The 20,428-nt window shown below is 41.6% G+C and overlaps 1 protein-coding gene across 1 annotated transcript in view; it reads left to right on the forward strand.

Annotated features, from left to right (window-relative positions):
• The window catches only part of LOC132817987 (tandem C2 domains nuclear protein), a 70,129-nt gene extending 53,002 nt beyond the window's left edge, over positions 1–17,127 (forward strand). Inside the window, exons 12-14 of the mRNA XM_060828563.1 lie at positions 1,004–1,115; positions 5,957–6,165; positions 15,103–17,127. Coding sequence (XP_060684546.1) covers positions 1,004–1,115; positions 5,957–6,165; positions 15,103–15,210 — 429 coding nt within the window. The 3' untranslated portion in view covers positions 15,211–17,127. The remainder of the gene's footprint in view (positions 1–1,003; positions 1,116–5,956; positions 6,166–15,102) is intronic.
• The last annotated feature ends 3,301 nt before the right edge of the window (positions 17,128–20,428 follow it).

The raw sequence follows: 20,428 nt of genomic DNA on the forward strand, positions 1-20,428 counted from the left end.
CTGTTTATTTTCCCATTCAGAGGCCCTTTAATCCCCATCGGAACCCTTAAAGTGAATTATAAAATGTGAGTGATCCTTGAAGTATTTGTCACTCAATCACATGATAGAAAGTAAAAAACACTTTGGAACGGTAAACCCTTTCCCTGAAGTTACTCCAAAGTAGATGATCAGAGGACTAAAAAATGAGATTAAAAAGAACAAGGAGCACAGTTTAGGGAAGGTATAGTATAATTATAATAAAAGGAATATAGTAAAGAAGCAGTGAGAATGAGCTAAGTGTCTGATGTTTTTCAATGTAAAATTGTGACACTAACATCAAAGTTAATAATATAGCAGTGGTCCTTCTGGTATTGCAGGACATGATTTACATCACATTGAGATTTTTAGTGTTCCGGTAGATAGATTTAATGCATACCTACAAAACCGGTTGACCCAGGTGAGAAACTGCTCTTAATTTGAAAGGTATTTGATATTTGTCTTCCAAACTGGCATGTGTGAGTCAGTTCCTGATTAATATGTAAAACCTGTTGCATTTTACTGTAGCTGCTTTCTAAACATAATTTCCAGATAATCTGGACTCTCAGGAAGCACATTTTAAAAGAAAAGGTGAATGATTTGTCCTGAAGCGTGAAGGATTTGGCTTCTGCTCAGTAAATGAAAAGTGCTATTTTTGTTATCATTTATACAACCCACCAGGAGCCGTGTCCCATTGCAGGTCCTGTTTAAGGTTCACATTGGACATGGACATGTTTCAATCAGGTCGAGCAGGTAACCACTGTCAATCAACTCAAGTTTGACATTATTGTGGGTGAAGTCAGCACAATCTTTGCAATCTCTGATCCTTCAAAACCCACTTAGGAATTCATCTCCAAGTTTTTCAATGCAATGGAAAACGGGAACTTGCATTGTCACTTTCTTTTCTTTGTCGTTCCACTTGTTTTTTTCCAATTTTTCTGATTCCCTGTTGAAGTATAAATATTTTTCTCCTTCTATTTTCACCCAGAACTGCCATTCACTTCTGCAAGTAGGAACATGTTTCCAAGCTGTCAGCAATCGGATCCAGCTGCAAATCCTGGAAGCACAGAATCTGCCAAGTTCTTCTCCTCTGACACTGAGTAGGTGTTAACACAGACTTTGTCCTGAAGTCGACAAGTTGATATTTGTAACATTTTTCAGCAATAAAATATATGGATTGGAAGGGCTTGGGCTGGGGATGACAGAATTGGTGTAGAACTTTGGAGATGGTCATCTTTGAATTAGGAGTGGGGAAGGTGACAGAATACAATCCCAAAACCTCAATGGTGAGGCCCTAGGGAACTAATATTAGGCCTGAGGCCTCATGAATATTGGGCCAGTATGGCTCATAGAGTCAGTAAGGTTTGACCCTGCTGCTTGAGTTTGTATTGCCCTCAGGTAAATGTGAGCTGGAAAGGACCAGAGATTGGGCGGCATGTTACCTCACAGCACCAGGGATCTTAGTTCAATTCCAACCTCGCATGACTGTCTGTGTGGAGTTTGCACATTCTCCCTGTGTCTTTGTGGGTTTCCTCCATGTATTCTGGTTTCCTCCCTCAATCCAAAGTTGTGTAGGTTAGGTGGATTGGCCATTCCTAATTGCCGTAAGTGTCCAGGGATGTGTAAGCTAGGTGGATTAGCCATGGGAAATGCAGGGTTACGGGGATAGGATAGGGGAGGTGAGTATGGGTGAGACGCTGTTCAGAGTCGGTGCAGAGTTGTTCGGCTGAATGGTCTGTTTCCATACTATAGGGATTCTATGACTGGGGTTGGAGAAATCTTCAGCAATTTACGGAATGTAGTAAAGTGAAGCCAACTCTCAACTGTGCAAATGTTACCAGCCTTTATTAAACATAACTACTTACAAAGCAAAGAATAAACAGCCGAAGAATGTGGGAAGAGAGTATTGAGTTGGATAATAAGCTCTGATCATACTGAATGACATACTCCTACTCCTATATTCTATATTTTCTACATTTCTATAACCTATCAAAGCCTTAAAGATTTAAGTTTTAGCTGCATGTATTCTGATGTTACCTTGGCTTTGGGGAGGTGATGACCGAGGATATTATTGCTAGACTGTTGATCCAGAGACCTAGTTAATGTTCTCAGGATTTGTGTTTGGCAGAAGGTGCAATTTGAATTAAATTGAATTTAAAATTCTGCAACAAATGATCATGAAACCGTTGTCAATTATTGGAAAACCTGTCAGTTCACTAATGTCCTTTAGGGATGGAAACCACCTGGTCTGGTCTACATGTGACTTGAGTCCCACAACAACATGATAGATTCTTCACTGAGCTCTGGGCAAGAAATGCTGGTGGAGTTAGTGACACCCATACTTTGCAAATGAATAAAAATAAACGACATAACTCCTTTTGCATATCCTCAGAGGCTATTCTTGGATGTTCATTGTGTATTAAATGTTCATTCAAATGTGGGGTGTTGTTAATGGCTGCATAGTTCTCTGCTGAAGTCCTTTCTTTCCTTATTTGTCCTTTGAGACATAGTCATCGATGTTCATCATCTGAGGTTGTGTGTGTGTGTGTGTGTGTGTGATGATGTACTGATTCATGATCCCTCCCCTTGCTTTGGCCCTCTGCGTCTGATATGCGTTCACTTTTGAGGAGGTCACAACATTTTTTTGCTTGTCTGTATCAGGAGCAGTGATCCTGGATAACCCTCGCCCAGAACCTGATGTCCATATCAAAATTCTTAATGGAGTCTTCAGGGTTTCCATGTACAGGTTCCTTTGACCATTGAGAGAGTTACCCCACATTTCAGCTCCCTGTACAAGATTGGTTTCCACAGGCCAGCATCAGTCGTGTTGTGGCTTCCCTGAGGTTCTGTTGATGTTTATCAGGCCAGCTCGAGTGAGTTCCCTCGTGTCTGGCATTTTATCCTGAGCGTTTAATCTTCTGACGCTTTCAAAGATGAGACTGAAAATGATTGAACTTCATGGCATGCCAGCAAACTTCATGGAACCATCACGATGAATTTCTCAGGGCAGTCAAATTTAACAATTCAAACACAGAAATTTCTGGAGAAACTCAGCAAGTTTGGCAGGATCTGTGAAGAGAAAGCAAAGTTAATGTTTTGAGTCCAGTGACTGTCTTTCAGAATAAATTTATCAGCTATCTCCAAAGGCCTTCACTGCTGACCGACAGTTTTAAAGAACTTGCTCAGAACAATAAAGAAGATTTCAAGCTCCATGTTCTGTTCTGGGTATTTCCCATGGTGTTAGCTACATGTAAGCACCATATCAATTGTTCATGAGGGTCTGACATTAATAAACCTGCTCTGATATCTGAGTAAACTGAATTGGGCATTTCAGCTGGCTTGACCATCCACCCACATCTGTTGGTGCTTCAGACCTGCATCTGGAGGTGATGGACCCCAGTCCATCTTGCTTCCACACCCCCAAGCACGACTGTGGTGGCTGGGGCCTTACCAAGGTGGCATTTGCGTTGACCCACCTGTCTCCTCCACGAAACTCTACCCCTTTTTTTTCTGTATCCACTCAAACAAAGCCTTAATAATTTTAAAAATCACCTTCAGTCTATAGCATTGCTTTCTGGTTTCAGCTTTGTAAGTTTTTTTCTGCCTCCTCTCCAATGGCTTTATTATCTTATTTTTAATCCAGTGATTTGAGAAGAACGTGGAACTTAAGCATGGCCTTATCAATTTGGAAACCCTAATGTAACTATGAATTGTATATTTAGTTGGGACCCAGTAATACATTGAAGCTGATTTAAGCAAAAGATGAAATTTTCAACCCACTTGTTTAACTCATCTGGGAGTGTCACCAAAGTGCCTGTTTTGATGTTTGTGGTTATACACTTGGCTGTAGTTAGTACGACAATTGAGTATTACTGGAAAAAGATACATTTTTGCTGAAGCCTATTCATCTTGTGTTTGTCAAGATGATTTGCAAAAATACCAAAGTAAAGAGAACCTCACATTGTATTTTTTTTTCTTATTTTTTTTTCCCCAGCACCCATGGTGTGTGTGTGTGCAGGTGTGAGACACAGTGAGAGACACAAAGTGCACGAATCTTTATTCAATTTCCACCACTAGGAAGATAGGAAAGCACCCGGGTGGCCAGTGACAAGCAGTGCCCTTCACATCAAAGGGCAATGCTGTGTGATCAAACAGTGAAGGGGAGGGCAGGGACTAAATCAAAATAGAGTTGGAGGGGGAAATAATGCACTCCACTCCCTGCGGCGCCCACCTCTCCCTGAACAACTCCAGGATGTTGGTGGACACCACGTGCTCCTTCTTCAAGGACAACTGGGCTCTAACGTAACTGCGGAAGAGGGGCAGGCAGTCGGCTCTAATGACCCCCTCCACGGCCCGCCGCCTGGACCTGTTTATGGCCAGTCCTGACATTGTATAATCTGTTAAGAAGTGATTGCTGATTGGTTGGCAAATGGATTTTGATTGGTAGAGGTGTTACCATGGCCAATGTACCAGTTAGATGAACAAAAAAGAAAAGCTTTGACAAACTATGATTTTGTTTTCAGCATTATTTAAGTTTGTTGATATTTTGTATTTCAAACTGTGACCTTTGATTGGAGCATACAGAGGAACCTCGATTATCCAAACAAGATGGACGGGCAGTATTTTGTTTGGTTAATTGATTCAAGGCCTCTCCTCTGTGGCTCAGAGTTTTCTGAAGTTTCCTTTTCCCTCACTCTGCCTGCCTTGCGCCCTCTCTCTGTCTCAGGGTTTGTTTTTGAGCAGACACACACTTGTGTATAAAGGACCTGCAGCATTGCTGAAGCCTCCCCCCACCCCAATCAGTTCAATGGGATTGACACAGTGAGCACTTGCTAAGTCCACAACCCGTTCAGGAGATTATGCAGCAGCACACTGCGCACGAGACCCTGCTTCCCCGTCCAGCCCCTCCCACCATTGCCACTACCACCCAGTCTGCCACCTGCACCCCTCCATCTGCCCCCACCCCGCCCCCGTCTGCCCCAGCCCACCTCCGTTTGTCCCCAAACCCGCTCTGTCTGCCCTCACCCTGCCCCCGCACCCCCGCCCCTCACGTCTGCCCCAATCCCATCTGCCCCCCCAACCCCACCCAAACCAGTCCCCTAGCTGCCCCGTCCTCTGTCTACTCCCCCCCACCCTGTGCTATCTCACCCACCGTCCATCCCGCCTCCCCCACCGCCTGGGCAGCTGAACTGGACACCAACAGTAAGACTGCTGCTGCCTTTAGGGCGGGGGTGGGGGAGGAGGTGTGGGGTGAGTCTCAAAATAGCTCGGGCGCGCACACACGCGCACACAACTTCTTACTGCAACACTTTGACAAATTCCACCTCTGCCCTGTGCAGGATGTTGGAGAGATTATCTGGGGAAGAGAGGCTTAGGGTACACCCCTATGTAAAACTCCAGGGAAAGTGTGGGGAGAGAGACACAAAGAGGGGGTGGGAGGTCAATCATTTGGAGATGTTGCCTGGGCTCCCATCAATGTCCTGGACAGTTCTCGGCAGCATTTCAGTAAGCTGAGTTCGTTTTTAATCATTGTAAACAAAAGACACGATCAGTGTTGGAAACACCTCTTTGATGTAGTGTTTCAATCAGGACCTTGAGATCTTCTTCGGATAATCCAAAATTTCGGATAATTGATATTTGGATAATCGAGGTTCCTCTGTATTGATGATAAACATACACTCCAAGGAATCCAAGCAGAGTATTTGTATATTTATACTTCTGGGAATGAAATTTTGAATCAGGTATTGAAATCTCTTATTTTTCTTGCTGAATGAATATTTTCTAAAGATGGAATCACTTGGAAGTGCAATCTAAATATAATGTTTCCAGGAAATCATGACAAGTGGAAGGAACTTGAACAGGTCAGATTCATTCTCTAATATATCTAAGTATTAACTATCTCTTCTCACCTGCCCCCAACCCCAACACCTCTCCAATCTAGATTTCTATGTGAAGGCAATAATGGAAACCAGGGATGGGCTGTTTGACAAGAAGAAGACGCGCCCTCTGAAAGCTGTGAATGGTCAGGTGAAATGGGGAGAAACATTCCTGTTTCCTGTTATTCAGAATGAGCTCCATCTCCAGAGAGTCAGTTTCAACCTGAAACTTTACAGTCGCAGTTCAGTAAGAAGAAAACACTGCTTGGGACAGGTAATGCCAGCTGATACACCACCATTGGTAGTACTTATGAGTGGGAAGTGAGCCTAAACTTATCTTGAGACTTGGTTACAAACTCACTTTCCAACAAAGCGTTAGTTATCGAGGATACAGTTTACCTACTGACATTTAAGCCTTTCCTTCCATTTTTACACTTTCTGTTGTTTGAGTATCTAGGGGGACAGGTGATAGAATATGTCCATAGACAGATCCCGTCTAAGGCCACTCAGTGGTTCTTGTGATCTTTTGACTGAGATGAAGATGAAGGATGTCCATTTGCAGATATACCTGAATGAGCCAACAAATCCACATTTTTAAATAAAAGTAGATAATATTAAAGAACAACAGAATTGTTGCAGTGGAGAAGGGGGCTATTCAACAAGGGAGCCTCCAAAATGTCCATCTTCTTTCTCAACCAAGGACTCCCCAGCACTGTTGTGCCCTCAGCTGTGTCCAGCCCATGTCCTGTACTTCAGCCCTTACTCACTCTCTTCCTTCACAATAGCGATAGGTGCCCCTTGTTCTTACCTATTATCCCCATGGAGAGGATCATTTGCCACTCTGCCACCTTCAGTGAGTTGCCACCACCAGACACATATTCCCCTCCTCTCCCTTGTAAGCCTTCTGCAGGGACCATTCCCTCCAGGACACCTTGGTCCATTCCTTCTACATTCTCAATACTGCCCACGCAGCCCCATTGTGCCTTCTCCTGCAACGGCAGAAGGTGTAACACGTGCCTATTAATCTCCTCCCCCCTCAGTATCCAAGGCTCAAAAATAACTTTCAGGTGAAGCAGCACTTTACCTGCACTTCTCACAATCTGGTCTACTGCATTCACTGCTCACAATGTGGTCTCTTCTTCACTGGAGATTCAAATAGTAGATTGGGTGACTGCTTCACAGAACATTTACATTCTGTCTGCAAAAAAGACACTAAGCTTCCAATTGCCTGCCTCTTCAACACACCACCCTGGTGCTTGGCCAACACCTCTGTGCCCCAGTGAAGCTCAGAGCAAACTGGAAGAACACCTTATTTTCCACCAGGGACCCTGCAGCCTTCTGACTTAATCTCGAGTTCAACAATCTTTGGGCTTGAGCTCTCTCATGTCCTTACCCTAACCCCTACATACCAGGCCTTGTTATTACATACTCTGCTATTACACATAACCCATTGTGAGTCACTAACAGTTGCCATTAATAGCTACTCACTCTCCTAGCTAGATCATTATTCAACTCCTTTGTCTGTCCAACTGTTTGAGTCACAGGGTCATAGAGATGTACAGCACGGAAACAGATCCTTTTGTCCCACCCATCCATGCTGACCAGATATTCCTGATGAAGGGCTTTTGCCCGAAACGTCGATTTCACTGCTCTTTGGATGCTGCCTGAACTGCTGTGCTCTTCCAGCACCACTAATCCAGGACCAGATATCCCAACCTAATCTAGTCCCATTTGCCAGTGCTTGGCCCATATCCCTCGAAACCCTTCCTATTCATATACACATCCATATGTTTTTTAAATATTGCAATTGTACCAGCCTCCACCACTTCCTCTGGCAGCTCAGTCCATACACGCACTACCCTCTGTGTGAAAATGTTGCCCCTTAGATCCCTTTTATATTTTTCCCCTCTCACCCTAAACCTATGTCCTCTAGTTCCTACTCCCCCACCCCAGGGAAAAGACTTTGTCTATTTATCCTATCCATGATCCTCATGGTTTTATAAACCTCTTTAAGGTCACCCCTTAGCCTCCGATGCTCCAGGGAAAACAGCCCCAGCCTATTCAGCCTCTTCCTATAGCTCAAGTCCTCCAACCCTGGCAACATCTTTGTAACTCTTTTCTGAACCCTTTCAAGTTGCACGTCATCCTTCCGATAGGAAGGAGACCAGAATTGCACACAATATTCCAAAAATGGCCTAACCAATGTCTTGTCCAGCCACAAGATGACCTCCCAACTCCTGTACTCAATACTCTGACCCATAAAGGAAAGCATACCAAACGCTTTCTTCACTACCCTATCTACCTGTGACTCTACTTTCAAGGAGCTATGAACCTACACTCCCAAGGTCTCTTTGTTCAGGTACACTCCCTAGGACCTTACCATTACGTTTATAAGTCCTGCTAAGATTTGCTTTCCCAAAATGCAGCACCTCACACTTCTCTAAATTAAACTCCATCTGCTACTCCTCAGCACACTGGCCCATCTGATCAAGATCCCGTTGTAATCTGAGGTAACCTTCTTCGCTCTTCACTGCACCTCCAATTTTGGTGTCATCTGCAAACTTACTAACTATACATCTTATGTTTGTATCCAAATCATTTATATAAGTGACAAAAAGCAGTGGACCCAGCACTGATCCTTGTGGCACTTCACTGGTCACAGGCCTCCAGTCTGAAAAACAACTCTCTACCACCACCCTCTGTCTTCTACCTTCAAGCCAGTTCTGTATCCAAATGGCTAGTTTTCATTTGATCTAATCTTGCTAACGAGTTTCCCATGGGGAACCTTGTTGAATGCCTTACTGAAGTCCATATAGATCATGTCCACCACTCTGCCCTCTTCAATCCCCTTTGTTACTTTTTCAAAAAACTCAATCAAGTTTGTCAGACATGATTTCCCATGCACAAAGCCATGTTAACTATCCATGACCAATCCTTGACTTTCCAAGTATGTGTAAATCCTGTCCCTCCGGATTCACTCCAACAACTTGCCCATTCTGACGTCAGGCTCATCGGTCTGCCATTCCCTAGCTTGTCCTTACTATCTTTCTTAAATAATGGTACCATGTTAGCCGACCTCCATTCTTCTGGCACCTCACCTGTGACTATCGATGATACAAATATCTCAGCAAGGAGCCCAGCAATCACTTCCCTAGCTTCCCACAGAGTTCGAGGGTACACCTGATCAGGTCCTGGAAATTTATCCACCTTTGTGTTTCAAGACTCCAGCACTTCCTCCTCTTTAATATGAACATTTTTCAAGATGTCACAATCTTTTTCCTCTCATTCTATATCTTCTATGTCATTTTCCACAGTAAACATTGATGCAAAATACTCGTTTAATATCTTCCCCATCTCCTGCGGCTCCACATATGAGCTGCCTTGTTGATCTTTGAGGGGCCCTATTCGCTCCCTAGTTTTTGTCCTTTTTGTCCTTAATTTATTTGTAAAATTCCTTTGGATTCTCCTTAACTCTATTTGCCAAAGGTAACTCATGTCCACTTTTTGCCCACCTGATTTCCCTCTGCAGTAACTCCTACTGCCTTTATAGTCTTCTAGGAATTCACTCGACCTATCCTGTCTATACCTGACATATGCTTCCTGCTTTTTCTGAACTAAACCCTTAATTTTTTTAGACATCCAGCAGTCCCTATACCTACCAGCCTTTCCTTTCATCCTAACAGGAATATACTGTCTCTGGACTCCCATTCTCTCATTTCTAAAGGCTTCCCATTTTCCAGCCATCCCTTTACTTGTGAGCATCTGCGTCCAGTCAGCTTTTGGAAGCCTAATACCATCAAAATTAGCCTTCCTCCAATTTAGAATTTAAATTGTTAGATCTGGTCTTCTTCTCTTTCTCTGGGCTCTATCCCCACCTATCGTTTACTCATTAATATCTCCCCCCACCCTATCTTTTGCATATAAACTGACATTTTCCCAGCTACCGTTCTAAGGATGAGTCTTTTGATCCCAAAGGTTAACTCTCACTTCTCTCCACAGATGCTGCCAGACCTGCTGAGCTTTTCCAGCAATTTCTGTTTTGGTTTCTTATCTACAGCATCTGTAGTTCTTTTGGTTTTTATTTAGTGAGAGGGTGATGTTATTGGAAAGTTGTACATTCTCTCTGGGCTTTCCCTTCCCCCACCAACAACAAGAACAACAACACCTCTTCCCATTCGCGCTCCCACTCTGCCCTGTCGTACCTGAACCTGCTACCCTCCTTGCCAGGGCCTGTCAATGTTGTTGCAGTGAGATCCCAGAGTTCGGTGCATTTGGGAGCATCCATGGTCCCCCTCCCCTCGCACTCCTAGGCCTCCTGCTATGTGAGCAGTGGCCATTGATCCCGGTATGGTACAGAGTGGCTGGCCTCTGATTGGCTGGCAGATCCACAAGGTGGACTTCCTTCTAGAGAACAATGAGATGCCGCTGCCATAATTAATCAGCTGTCACCTGACAAAGTTAATGGCAGACACGCCTGTCCTGAAGTTTACATTGACAGGCAGGTCCCCATAAATTCAATCTGTCATGCAGCGCTAGCTGGTTTAATCACTGAAAAACTCACTGCTTACATTGTCTCAACAATTCTCTATCAGTGTCAACACATGAAGCAAATCCAGACTCTGTCCAGTAATTATCTCCAGAAGAAAATATTTTAATAATTGTCTATTTTTAAAGAGGGCAGGCAAATTGATTCCTCACTAACGTCATCAATTTTTCTTCTGCAGGGTTAGGCTTTTGCTGCGTTTGTATCACACTGAACCTCACCCTTATTTTAACCTATCCGGTGTACGTAAACAGACCAGTCCCTCAATAGATATGTGACACAAAAGGAACTCTTTTAATTTAGGGTTTCTGCCCTTTGCCTGGTGGCAGCTGACTGAAATCTTTCTTTATAGCTTCAGCTGAAGAATATTAAGGGTGTGGAAACATATTTTGTAGGTTGGGGGACCCACTATTTTTAAATCACACCGTCTCACTGGAATCCATTCAATTCAACAAGAGTCTTAAATGATTACTTTCCATTGTACAACCCAAGATTAATGTCATTTTAAGCTCTCTTGCAGTCATGTTTGAAACACAGCATCTTTTAGAAGTTTCTCCCCAGTTATTGATTGAACAACAAAGGGAGCATTCATTACAGCTTCACTTAAGTAGGTGGCAATTACTACAATGCATTATCCATTACTGTCCCGCAGATAAAATCTTGACTCAGTGGAAGGTGGCAAATGTCAGCCATATCGTTTTCACTTAGTTTAATCCATTTTGCCTGCAGTTTCCAAAGCTCATTTTCCACTTGGTTGTCTTTGTAGGCCAACACTCTGCAGGTTATTACAGAAATAAGCTTTCAGCCTGAAAGTGCATGCACTTAAAACTCTCAAAATTGCATCAACTTCTCTGTGCATGCTCCGGGTTTGGAGAGATCATATCAGAGTTATGTTCGAGTTGGGGACTTTGGTGCTGTGGATAAACGAGATTCACACCCTGATGCTTGTGGGGAATAAACACGTGGCAGTGATTATCCATGAACTGGCTAATTAGCAATAAGGGTGTGTCATCTACTGTATACTGTATACAGATTCAAAGTCATGCAGCACGGAAACAGACCCTTCGAACCAGCCAATCCATGCCTGCCATGTTCTCATGACTAAACTAGTCTGCTCTTGGCTCATATCCCTATAAACCATTCCTATTCATGAACTTATCCAAATATCTTTTAAACATTGTAACTGTACCTGTATCCGCCACCAGTTTCTCCACACACTAACCACTCTGTGTAAAAACAAAAATTTTCCCTTGTGTCCTTTTTAAATCTTTCTTCTCTCAGCTTAAAAATATGCGCCCTAGTTTTGAACTCCCCCACCCAAACTGCTCAAGAAAAGTGTTGGATTACAACCTGCTCTGGCTGTTGACAACAATTGGATATCCAAAAGATGTACAGAAATGTTTCACAGCAACTGTGTCAGCAGAAGATGGGAAGAATTTTGTTGTAGAAATTCCAACCAAGCTGTAGAGACAGGTTTAAGGAATTTGTAGGTAAGCCTAAGAGGTCATCAGTGATGCTACTGTGACCTAAATAGTCATGTGTTAATGTTCTGCAAAGAGATAGAATCCTATACAGATAAGGGTAGTAGCCTTGCCATCATGTGCTATGTTAATAAACGTAGTTTAAAGTCTTGCCTTAGCTCATATGAACAACAAAAGAACCCAGATTAGAAAACAGTAAAGTGAGGCTATCAGGCTTCCAATCTATACAACTCAAATGAATGAATTAAACACCGTATTTTCTGTCTGATACACACACAGTCACACTCAACACTTAGATATGCAGAATGATATAAAGTCTGTGCTTTTAGGGCAGTAAATTTCTGACACCAAAAATAATTAAGTTTTGCATGTGTGGAATCAGATTACAGCTGATTTTAACTGTTGTTTTTAACTATTGATTTTAACAGAAAAATTTGAAATGTAATTTAATATGCTTTGTTTTCTTTTGTCTTGTGTTACTTTTATTAGTGTAAACACATTTGTTAAAATTCCTCTTGTTTTGTGTTCTGTAGCACATGATTAGATACAAACACACTAAATTAAATATTCTAACTTCCTGCTTCTGATGCTGCAGTGTTCAGCAGGGATTATTTATGGTGGTAAAGGAAATGCATAGTTAGAGACATACAGCATGGAAACAGACCCTTCAGTTCAACTTGTCCACGCTGACCAGACATCCCAACCTGACCTAGTCCCATTTGCCAGCATATCTGTCTAACACCCTTTCTATTCGTCTACCCACCCAGATGCCTTTTAAATGATTTAATTATAGATGCTTCCTCAGGTCCCAGATCTCCTAGAGAGGACATTGCCCTGTTTTATAATTCTTATTTCTGCAACTATCAATGCATTAGAGAGAAAGAGAGAGAGACTGAGAGAAACTAGCTTTTCATTTGTCATTTCTGCCATATACAACCGATACAGTCAAAATGAGACGGCATTCCACCAGGACCGAGGGTGCTACATGGACAGCACTAACTACATGATCATACATGGCATCAAGTGCATAAGAAATGAAAAGTAATGTAATAGAATAATGATAAATAATAGACATTTTTCTAGCAGCCATTCGTGATCGTGCAAAAAATTTCAGATGGGAAAGAGTTCAATTCATACTGTGTTAAGGAGCCTGATGGCTTGGGGGAAGAAACCAATGCACAGTCTGGCTGTCAGAGACCAGTTGCTCCAATATCTTCTGCTAGATGACAGGAGGGAAAAGAGTTTGAGTGAGGGGTGTGTGAGGTCTTCCACAATGCTGTTAGCCTTTCAGATGCAGCGTGTGTTGTAAATGTCTGTAATGGAGGGGAGAGAAACCCCGATGATCTTCTCACCTGTCCTCACTATCCGTTGTAGGGTCTTGTAATCTGAGACAGTGCAGTTCCCGAACCAGGCAGTGATGTAGTAGTTCAGGACACTCTCAATGAACCCTCTGTAGAATATGGTAGGGACAGGTGGTGGACTTTCCTCAGCCAGTGCAGAAAGTAGAGGCACTGCTGGACTTTCTTGGCTATGGAGCTGGTGTTGGGTGCCCAGGTGAGATTCTCTGCCAGGTGTACAGCAAGAAATTCGATGCTCTTCACGATCACCATGGGGGACCCATTGATGTCTAGTGGAGAGTGGTTGTTGCATGCCTTCCCAAAGTCAACAACCATCTCTTTCATCTTGTCCATGTTCAGAGACAGGTTGTTGGCTCTGCACCAGTCCATTAGCCACTTCACCTCGTCTCTGTATGCAAACTCATCATTCGTGCTGATAAGACCCACTACAGTATCATCAGCAAATTTGATGATGTGATTCTATCTGTGCATCAATGCACAGTCATGTGTCAGCAGGGTGAACAGCAGTGGACTGAGCACACAGTCCTGGGGGACCCCCATGCTCTGTCTGATGGTGTTGGAGGTGCTGTTTCTAATCCGGACTGACTGAGGTCTCCCAGTCAGGAAGTCCATGTTCTAGTTACAAAGGGAGGTATTTAGGCCCAGCAGACTCAGCTTTCCAATAGATGCTGAGAAATGATATTGTTAAATGCAGAACTGAAGTTTATGAATAGTCATCTGACATAGGTGTCCTTCTTCTCCAGGAGGGTGAGAGCCAGATGGAGGGTGGTGGAAATGGCATAATCTGTTGAGTGGTTGGGTCATTATGTGAACTGCTAGGTATCCAGTGAGAGGAACAGTACGCCTCATCACGAGCCTCTCATTGCACTTCATGATGATGGGTGTAACGACGCAATCAATTTTGTGCAGAGAAGCTCCCAAACACATTAATGTCATAACGAGCAGACAATCTGTTTTAGCGTTATTATAAGTGACAGCGTTCTAGAAGGGTTTTCAAATGAGGCCACCTGGATAGAGCTCAGAAATAAAAATAAGGGACAATTACCTTGCTGAGATTGTACTACAGACCTCTCAACAGTCAGAGGGAGATGGAACAGCTGATATGTAGCCAAGTCACAGAAAGGTGTGAGAGAAACAGGGCAGTAGTTGTGGGGGACGTCAACTTTGCTAACATTAACTGGGAACACCTTAGTGCGAAGGAATTAAATGAGGTGGAATTTTTAGAGTGCAGCCAGGGCAGCGTTTTCTACCAATGCATAGAAAGGCCTACTAGGACAGTGCTAGACTGAATCTAATGGAATGAAGCTTGTCAAGTGGATGAAGTTATTTTCTTTTCACATAGCACTGAAACCTGCATTTATCAGCTGCATTTTCCCAGCCACATTGTTATATTTTACAAAAAAAATAAGTTTTTCAAATGGGCCAAATGTTCAAGATTCAACTCATTTTATTTTCTCCTGTTTCTCTCACATCCTTCTTTGATTTGCCTATATATCTGCTCCGCTATCTCCCTCTGACTATTAAGAAGCCTGTAGTATAATCCCATCAAGGTAATCAGCCCTTTTTATTTATTTGAGCTCTACCCAGATGGCCTCATTTGAAGACGTCCTCCCTCATAGTAACACTAAGGCAGACTACCTGCTCGTTATGACAGTGATGTGTTTGGGAGCTTGCAGTGCATAAAATTGACTGCCTCATTTCCTGCTTTGCATCAGCAATTACACTTCAGAAGATCTTCACTATCCTGTCGGTTTTCGGAGGAAAAGTGATGGGGTTTTAATGGTAAGTTATTCATATCTGACACTGACCCAGATATTTTTTACTTTCAGGTGGTGATTGGATGGGACAGCACGGGGGAGGCTTTGGAACAGTGGCAGGACACAAGTGCAAATCCAGAGAAAGTTGTTATCAAGTGGCACAACCTGAACCTCACCTGAGGTCACAGTGTTTTGCTGAGCTGAGCATGTCCTAACCAGACTCAAATTTCAAAAACATGGGACTCAACAATGAACTGTGTCTTTGTATCATGAATTTTATCAAGAGGTTCATTGGGAATAATGTTGCATTCTTGATGGTAAAACTCTAGATTTTGTTGGCCACTGAACACTATTGGAAATTGAAACTTGTCAGAGGGCATTATGGGACAGGGTTTGAAAAGCATAGTCTGTGGATGTGTGCCAGATTGTGTAATGTCTAAAACCTAATACTTAGCATTGTCTTAATCTTCGTAACTTATGTCAATGTTGTCTTTCTTCATTCATAACTCCAATTTAATAACAATAGATCACAGTAAGAGTGGAATGCAGTGTATATAATAGGGAACTTTCACAGCTTCTGTGTATGTATTTTATAAACCTATATATTATAAATAACTGTTCCAAAAACACAAAATTTTAGATAAGTTAAATAGAGATCCTCAATTTGTGACTTCCGCTTTAAGTACAACTTGGCCACAAATTGCATGATCCAAGTATTCTCCAGATCAATACTTTCAAGTAATTTTTAAATGAAGAATGAAAGGAATCCCAAGTTAGTCACAGGTGATGAATTTCACACTAAAGCGGTGTTATTGGTGTGGCAGGGTATCTAGACAAAGACTCCAAATGAAAATGAAGTATTTAATCTTAGCAATATTCTGTGCTCTTCATCTCATAATTGAACTTTCTAATAAAATAGATACTTTCTCTGAAAACAAAAGATAGTTTTGATAGGAATATGGGCTTATTTGCTACCAGCTGGTTTTGCCTATTAAATATCCTCAGCAGGTTGGAATTTGTCCATCTGAAACGGTTGATTTTGGCTGTCAATGTGAAAGTGTAATGTATGCTTCTTTTTTTATTTAACTGTTTAACTGTAGTGTTGCTTTAAATCTCTTTTGTTGTTAAGTTCATGCTGCTATTTCCATACTGATACTGTCCTTGCCTAAATATTGTACAAATTAAAGCAATCTCGGGCACGCAAATGTGCACAACTTTTCAAGCAAGCTCCTGAACCTTTACCCCATATGTCTGTCTGTATAACTTGGGCCAGATATATGTTCTTTGAATATGGCTGCATCTTTGTGCAGTGTTCCAATATGGTGGGAGGGACAGTATTCTGCTCCCCACTTCCTAACCTGCTCAAAGTTCTGTTCACCCATCATCATTGTTCCCACTGATGGGTTTGGATCCTGGTCCATCAATGTCTTGGTTTTAAGATTCTCATTCTTGTTTTCAACTCCCTCCATAGCTTTACCCATCACTATCTCTGTAAGTTACTCCAGCCCCACAACTCTTGATATATCAGTGCTCCTCTAATTCTGGACTTTTTTGTGTCCTGAATTTAGTCACTCCACCATGAGCAGTTGTACCTTCAGCCATGCCTTTCTCAAGCTTTGAAACTCCCTCCCTTGGCACCTCCCTGTGATTTATGTCATTTTTTTAATGTTTTCCTTAAAACTTAATTGTTTGACTAAGCTTTTACTCATGGTAAGACCTTAAGACATTGAAACAGAAGTAAGCCATTCAGCCCATTGAGTCTGAATTAGCCATTCAATTAGATCATATCTGATCTGGCAATCCTCAATTCCAGTTTCCTACCTTTTCCCATCCTTATCTCCTAAATGTTTTAGTGTCAAATGAATTTTGATAATAGTCATGTGAATTGCCTGAGGAAGATTTGTTACATTTAACATCCTTGTTATAAATACAAGTTACTCTTCTTATTCATGCACCAAGTACCATTTCTGAGACATGTCCACTCCTAAACGCACACTTCATCATGAACCTACAGTGTACAATGCTGGTCACTTTATTTAGAGAAGGATGTAAATGTGACCAAAAGAGAAAATGCTGGAAAATCTCAGCAAGGCTGGCAGCATCTGTAAGGAGAGAAAAGAGTTGACGTTTCGAGTCTTTGACAAAGGGTCAGTTAGATTCAAAACGTCAGCTCTTTTCTCTCCTTACAGATGCTGCCAGACTTACTGAGATTTTCCAGCATTTTCTCTTTTGGTTTCAGATTCCAGCATCCACAGTAATTTGCTTTTATAAGGATGCATATGTGCTGGAAATAGGTCAGAGAAGATTTACCAGACCATTAACTGGAATAGGGCCAGTTGTCTTATAAAGAAGGTTTGGACAGGATAAGCTGTTAATCAGAGAAGAAGGAATGGTCCCATTCTGTTATCAATGTGGGATGCCACAGAATGAGTCAGGTGGTGTGTAGAATGTGTAATTCTTAGAATTCACCGTACGTTACACTTGAATTTGTGCTAATTGCATTTTTCCAATGTGTGTGTCCAGTACGTGATTCATAACGTAAATTCATTTTAGAGTCATACAGCACAGAAACAGACTCTTTAGTCCAACCAGAGTTGATTCTCCTGCTCCTCAGATGCTGCCTGGCCTGCTGTGTTTTTCCAGCACCACATTTTTCAACTCTGGTACTCCAGCATCTGCAGTCCTCACTTTCTCCTCTTTTGTCCAACCAGTCCATGTCGAACATAATCCCAAACTAAACAAGTCCCATCTGCCTGCTCCTGGCCCATATCCCTCCAAACCTTTCCTGTTCATGCATCCATCCAAAGTTTAGTTTCAAATGTAATGTGTTTTTACTAAAAAATGCTTCAAACTGCATAAAACTCTTATTGCTGGATAGCTTTTTAAAATAGAGGGCAGGGAATAATAAACAAGTCATTTTTGACTGATTAAGTTAGTCATTGCACCAACAAGTACTTTTTCGGACAACTGCAACTTTTCAGAGTGTAGTGACTAATAATGAGTAAAACAAACATGAACATGAAAGGTTTCCATAACAGTCTAATCTAATCTTGCATATCTCCACAATACTGGATTCCTGATACAGCCCATACTACTCAGCTCTAACCTCATCTATGTGGGGATCCAGTTCCTAAAAATAATGCTTCAAAACTTTATTCTTTAATTATTATTGCACTCCTGCCCTCTCAGTCCTTTTCTTGTAAATGTTTAGTCTGCTCTGTTTTAAAGGAGTTAATTGATTTTGGCGATAATGGCTTTGAAGAGGAGGCTATTCAGAGCAATTAATGCTATATTTGTCCTTATTTGGTTCTGTAACCATGTGGCATTATTATATATTGTATTATTTGTAAATGAAGGACTCTTGTGGGCCCTCTTGTGGCAGAGTGGTAGTGTCCCTACTGCTGGACCTGGAGACCCAAGTTCAAGTCTCATGTGCTGCAGAGGTGTTTAATAATATCTCTGAAGGGGTTGATTAGAAAAATAGGTTAATTAAATAAAATTCATATTCTGGTTCTGAGCATTGTCATTTGAAATGTAAAAAATACTAAGGATTCTTATTTTGCAGTGGTATTGTCTCTGTCTCTAGACCAGGAGGTTCAGCATCAAATTCCACCTGCCCTAGTGGTGTATGATACCAACTCTGAACATAGCTGATTAGAAAATGTATAATAAAAAAGAGCAAGGAACTCAGAGACCAATTATGTGCATGTGTTAAAGGGGTTGATCTGGCAAATCATGTTACCAGGCAACTTAGCAAACTTTGTTACATACATAGTATATTTTATCCTCATAAAACTTTGTCTGTACTCATTCAATGGAAAATGGTGACAAAAGTTTCACTTTATGATGCTATCATTACTCTCCATTATCATCGACATTGTAAGATCTCAAACTTGAATTGTTGCCTCATTTTGGATTGAGTAATAGTGGAGATATATAAATACACCATAGTGTTTCTGTGACTCCCACTGTCGGTGGCTGGACTATTTTCTCTTTGATTCCCATTACTATATAGACATCATGTCTGTCTGTGCCATCAAACCTTCCTATCTAAGGAGACCAGTGTTTGATTTATATGTCTTTGTCAATCTAATTTGCTGTGCACATACAATCTTCATATTTTCCTCCACATGACATGATGTGTCTAGCCTTTGCTCTAGGTTGAGTGTACTCTAGCTTAAAGATGGGTGTACTATTGATTTAGACTGGGTATGCTTTGTGTCTAGGCAGAGTATACACTGGCTGTGAGTTGGGTGTAGTCTGTTTTTGGTCAAGGATGGGTGATCTCTCTGTCTAGAACGTGCACAATGTGCTCTGTCACCAGCTTTCTGAACTAACTCAGAACTTCTCATGCTTGGATTGTAACTTATCCAAAAAAACAACTTTACTGTTTCCTACCTCTCAATGCCAATGATTGAAAAATAGTAGAGAAAAAATGTGATGTTGTGACGAGCCGTGTATATAGCCTCATGCAGGTGTACAGTCTTCCCCATAGCACTTCCCACAACCTCAATCCACCCAAAGCAATTTAGAGACAATGGACATCTGAAATAATTATGGTTAGATATATAGGCAGTCAATTAAACCCATTGTAAGAAACGTGACTACTAACTTTCACAAAAAAAAATGTAGTGATGGCCCACAGTACTTTTTTGGATGATTGATGATTGATGGCCAAAGCTTGAGGAGAAACTCCTCCACTCCTCTTCAAAGTAACACTGCGATCTTTTATGTTCATGTGAGAAAGCAGAGAGATCCTGTTTTACTTTTACATCTGAAAGGTGACTCTTCTAACAGTGCAACATTTCCTCAGAATAATACTCTAGTCTCGATGTGACATCAATTTCACAATCCATTTGTCATACAAATTGGAGAGTTGTTTATTTCATTTGAGTAAAGTAAAGGTTTTTGGAAACCTATATTAAAAGACTGGGTAACACTTATAGATTGATTTATAGTGCTTTGGGTTTAAATACCCAAAGAAGCAGGTGCTTGGAGTTTAGCTGAATTTCATTTGGGTTGTTGATGATTGGATTTGGTGACGTGAATTCTAAAGCTTCACCATGCTGCACTTTATTCAGTACTGGGAAAAGAATCTACATTGACCTTTCTCTGTGAAAACATCTATGTTGAATTATTTAAAGATAGATAATTCTATATAATTGTGTTTATTCATGATTTGTGTTCATTTTGATTTACACAGCTGCAATGATGAACAGCTTTCTGTAGCTGTCTCAAACTGTGTGTGTGTGTGAAATAGAGATATGAACAATGCCTCTGACTTTTGCTAATAAAGGACCAATTTAAAGCAAGAATTTATGCTTCACATTTAAGCTCAAACTGAAGAAATTCATAAATTGATTGTAAAATTAGTATTTAAAATGCGTACTTACTGCAC

Source organism: Hemiscyllium ocellatum, chromosome 8 (assembly GCF_020745735.1).
Source record: "Hemiscyllium ocellatum isolate sHemOce1 chromosome 8, sHemOce1.pat.X.cur, whole genome shotgun sequence".
Lineage (NCBI taxonomy): Eukaryota > Metazoa > Chordata > Chondrichthyes > Orectolobiformes > Hemiscylliidae > Hemiscyllium > Hemiscyllium ocellatum.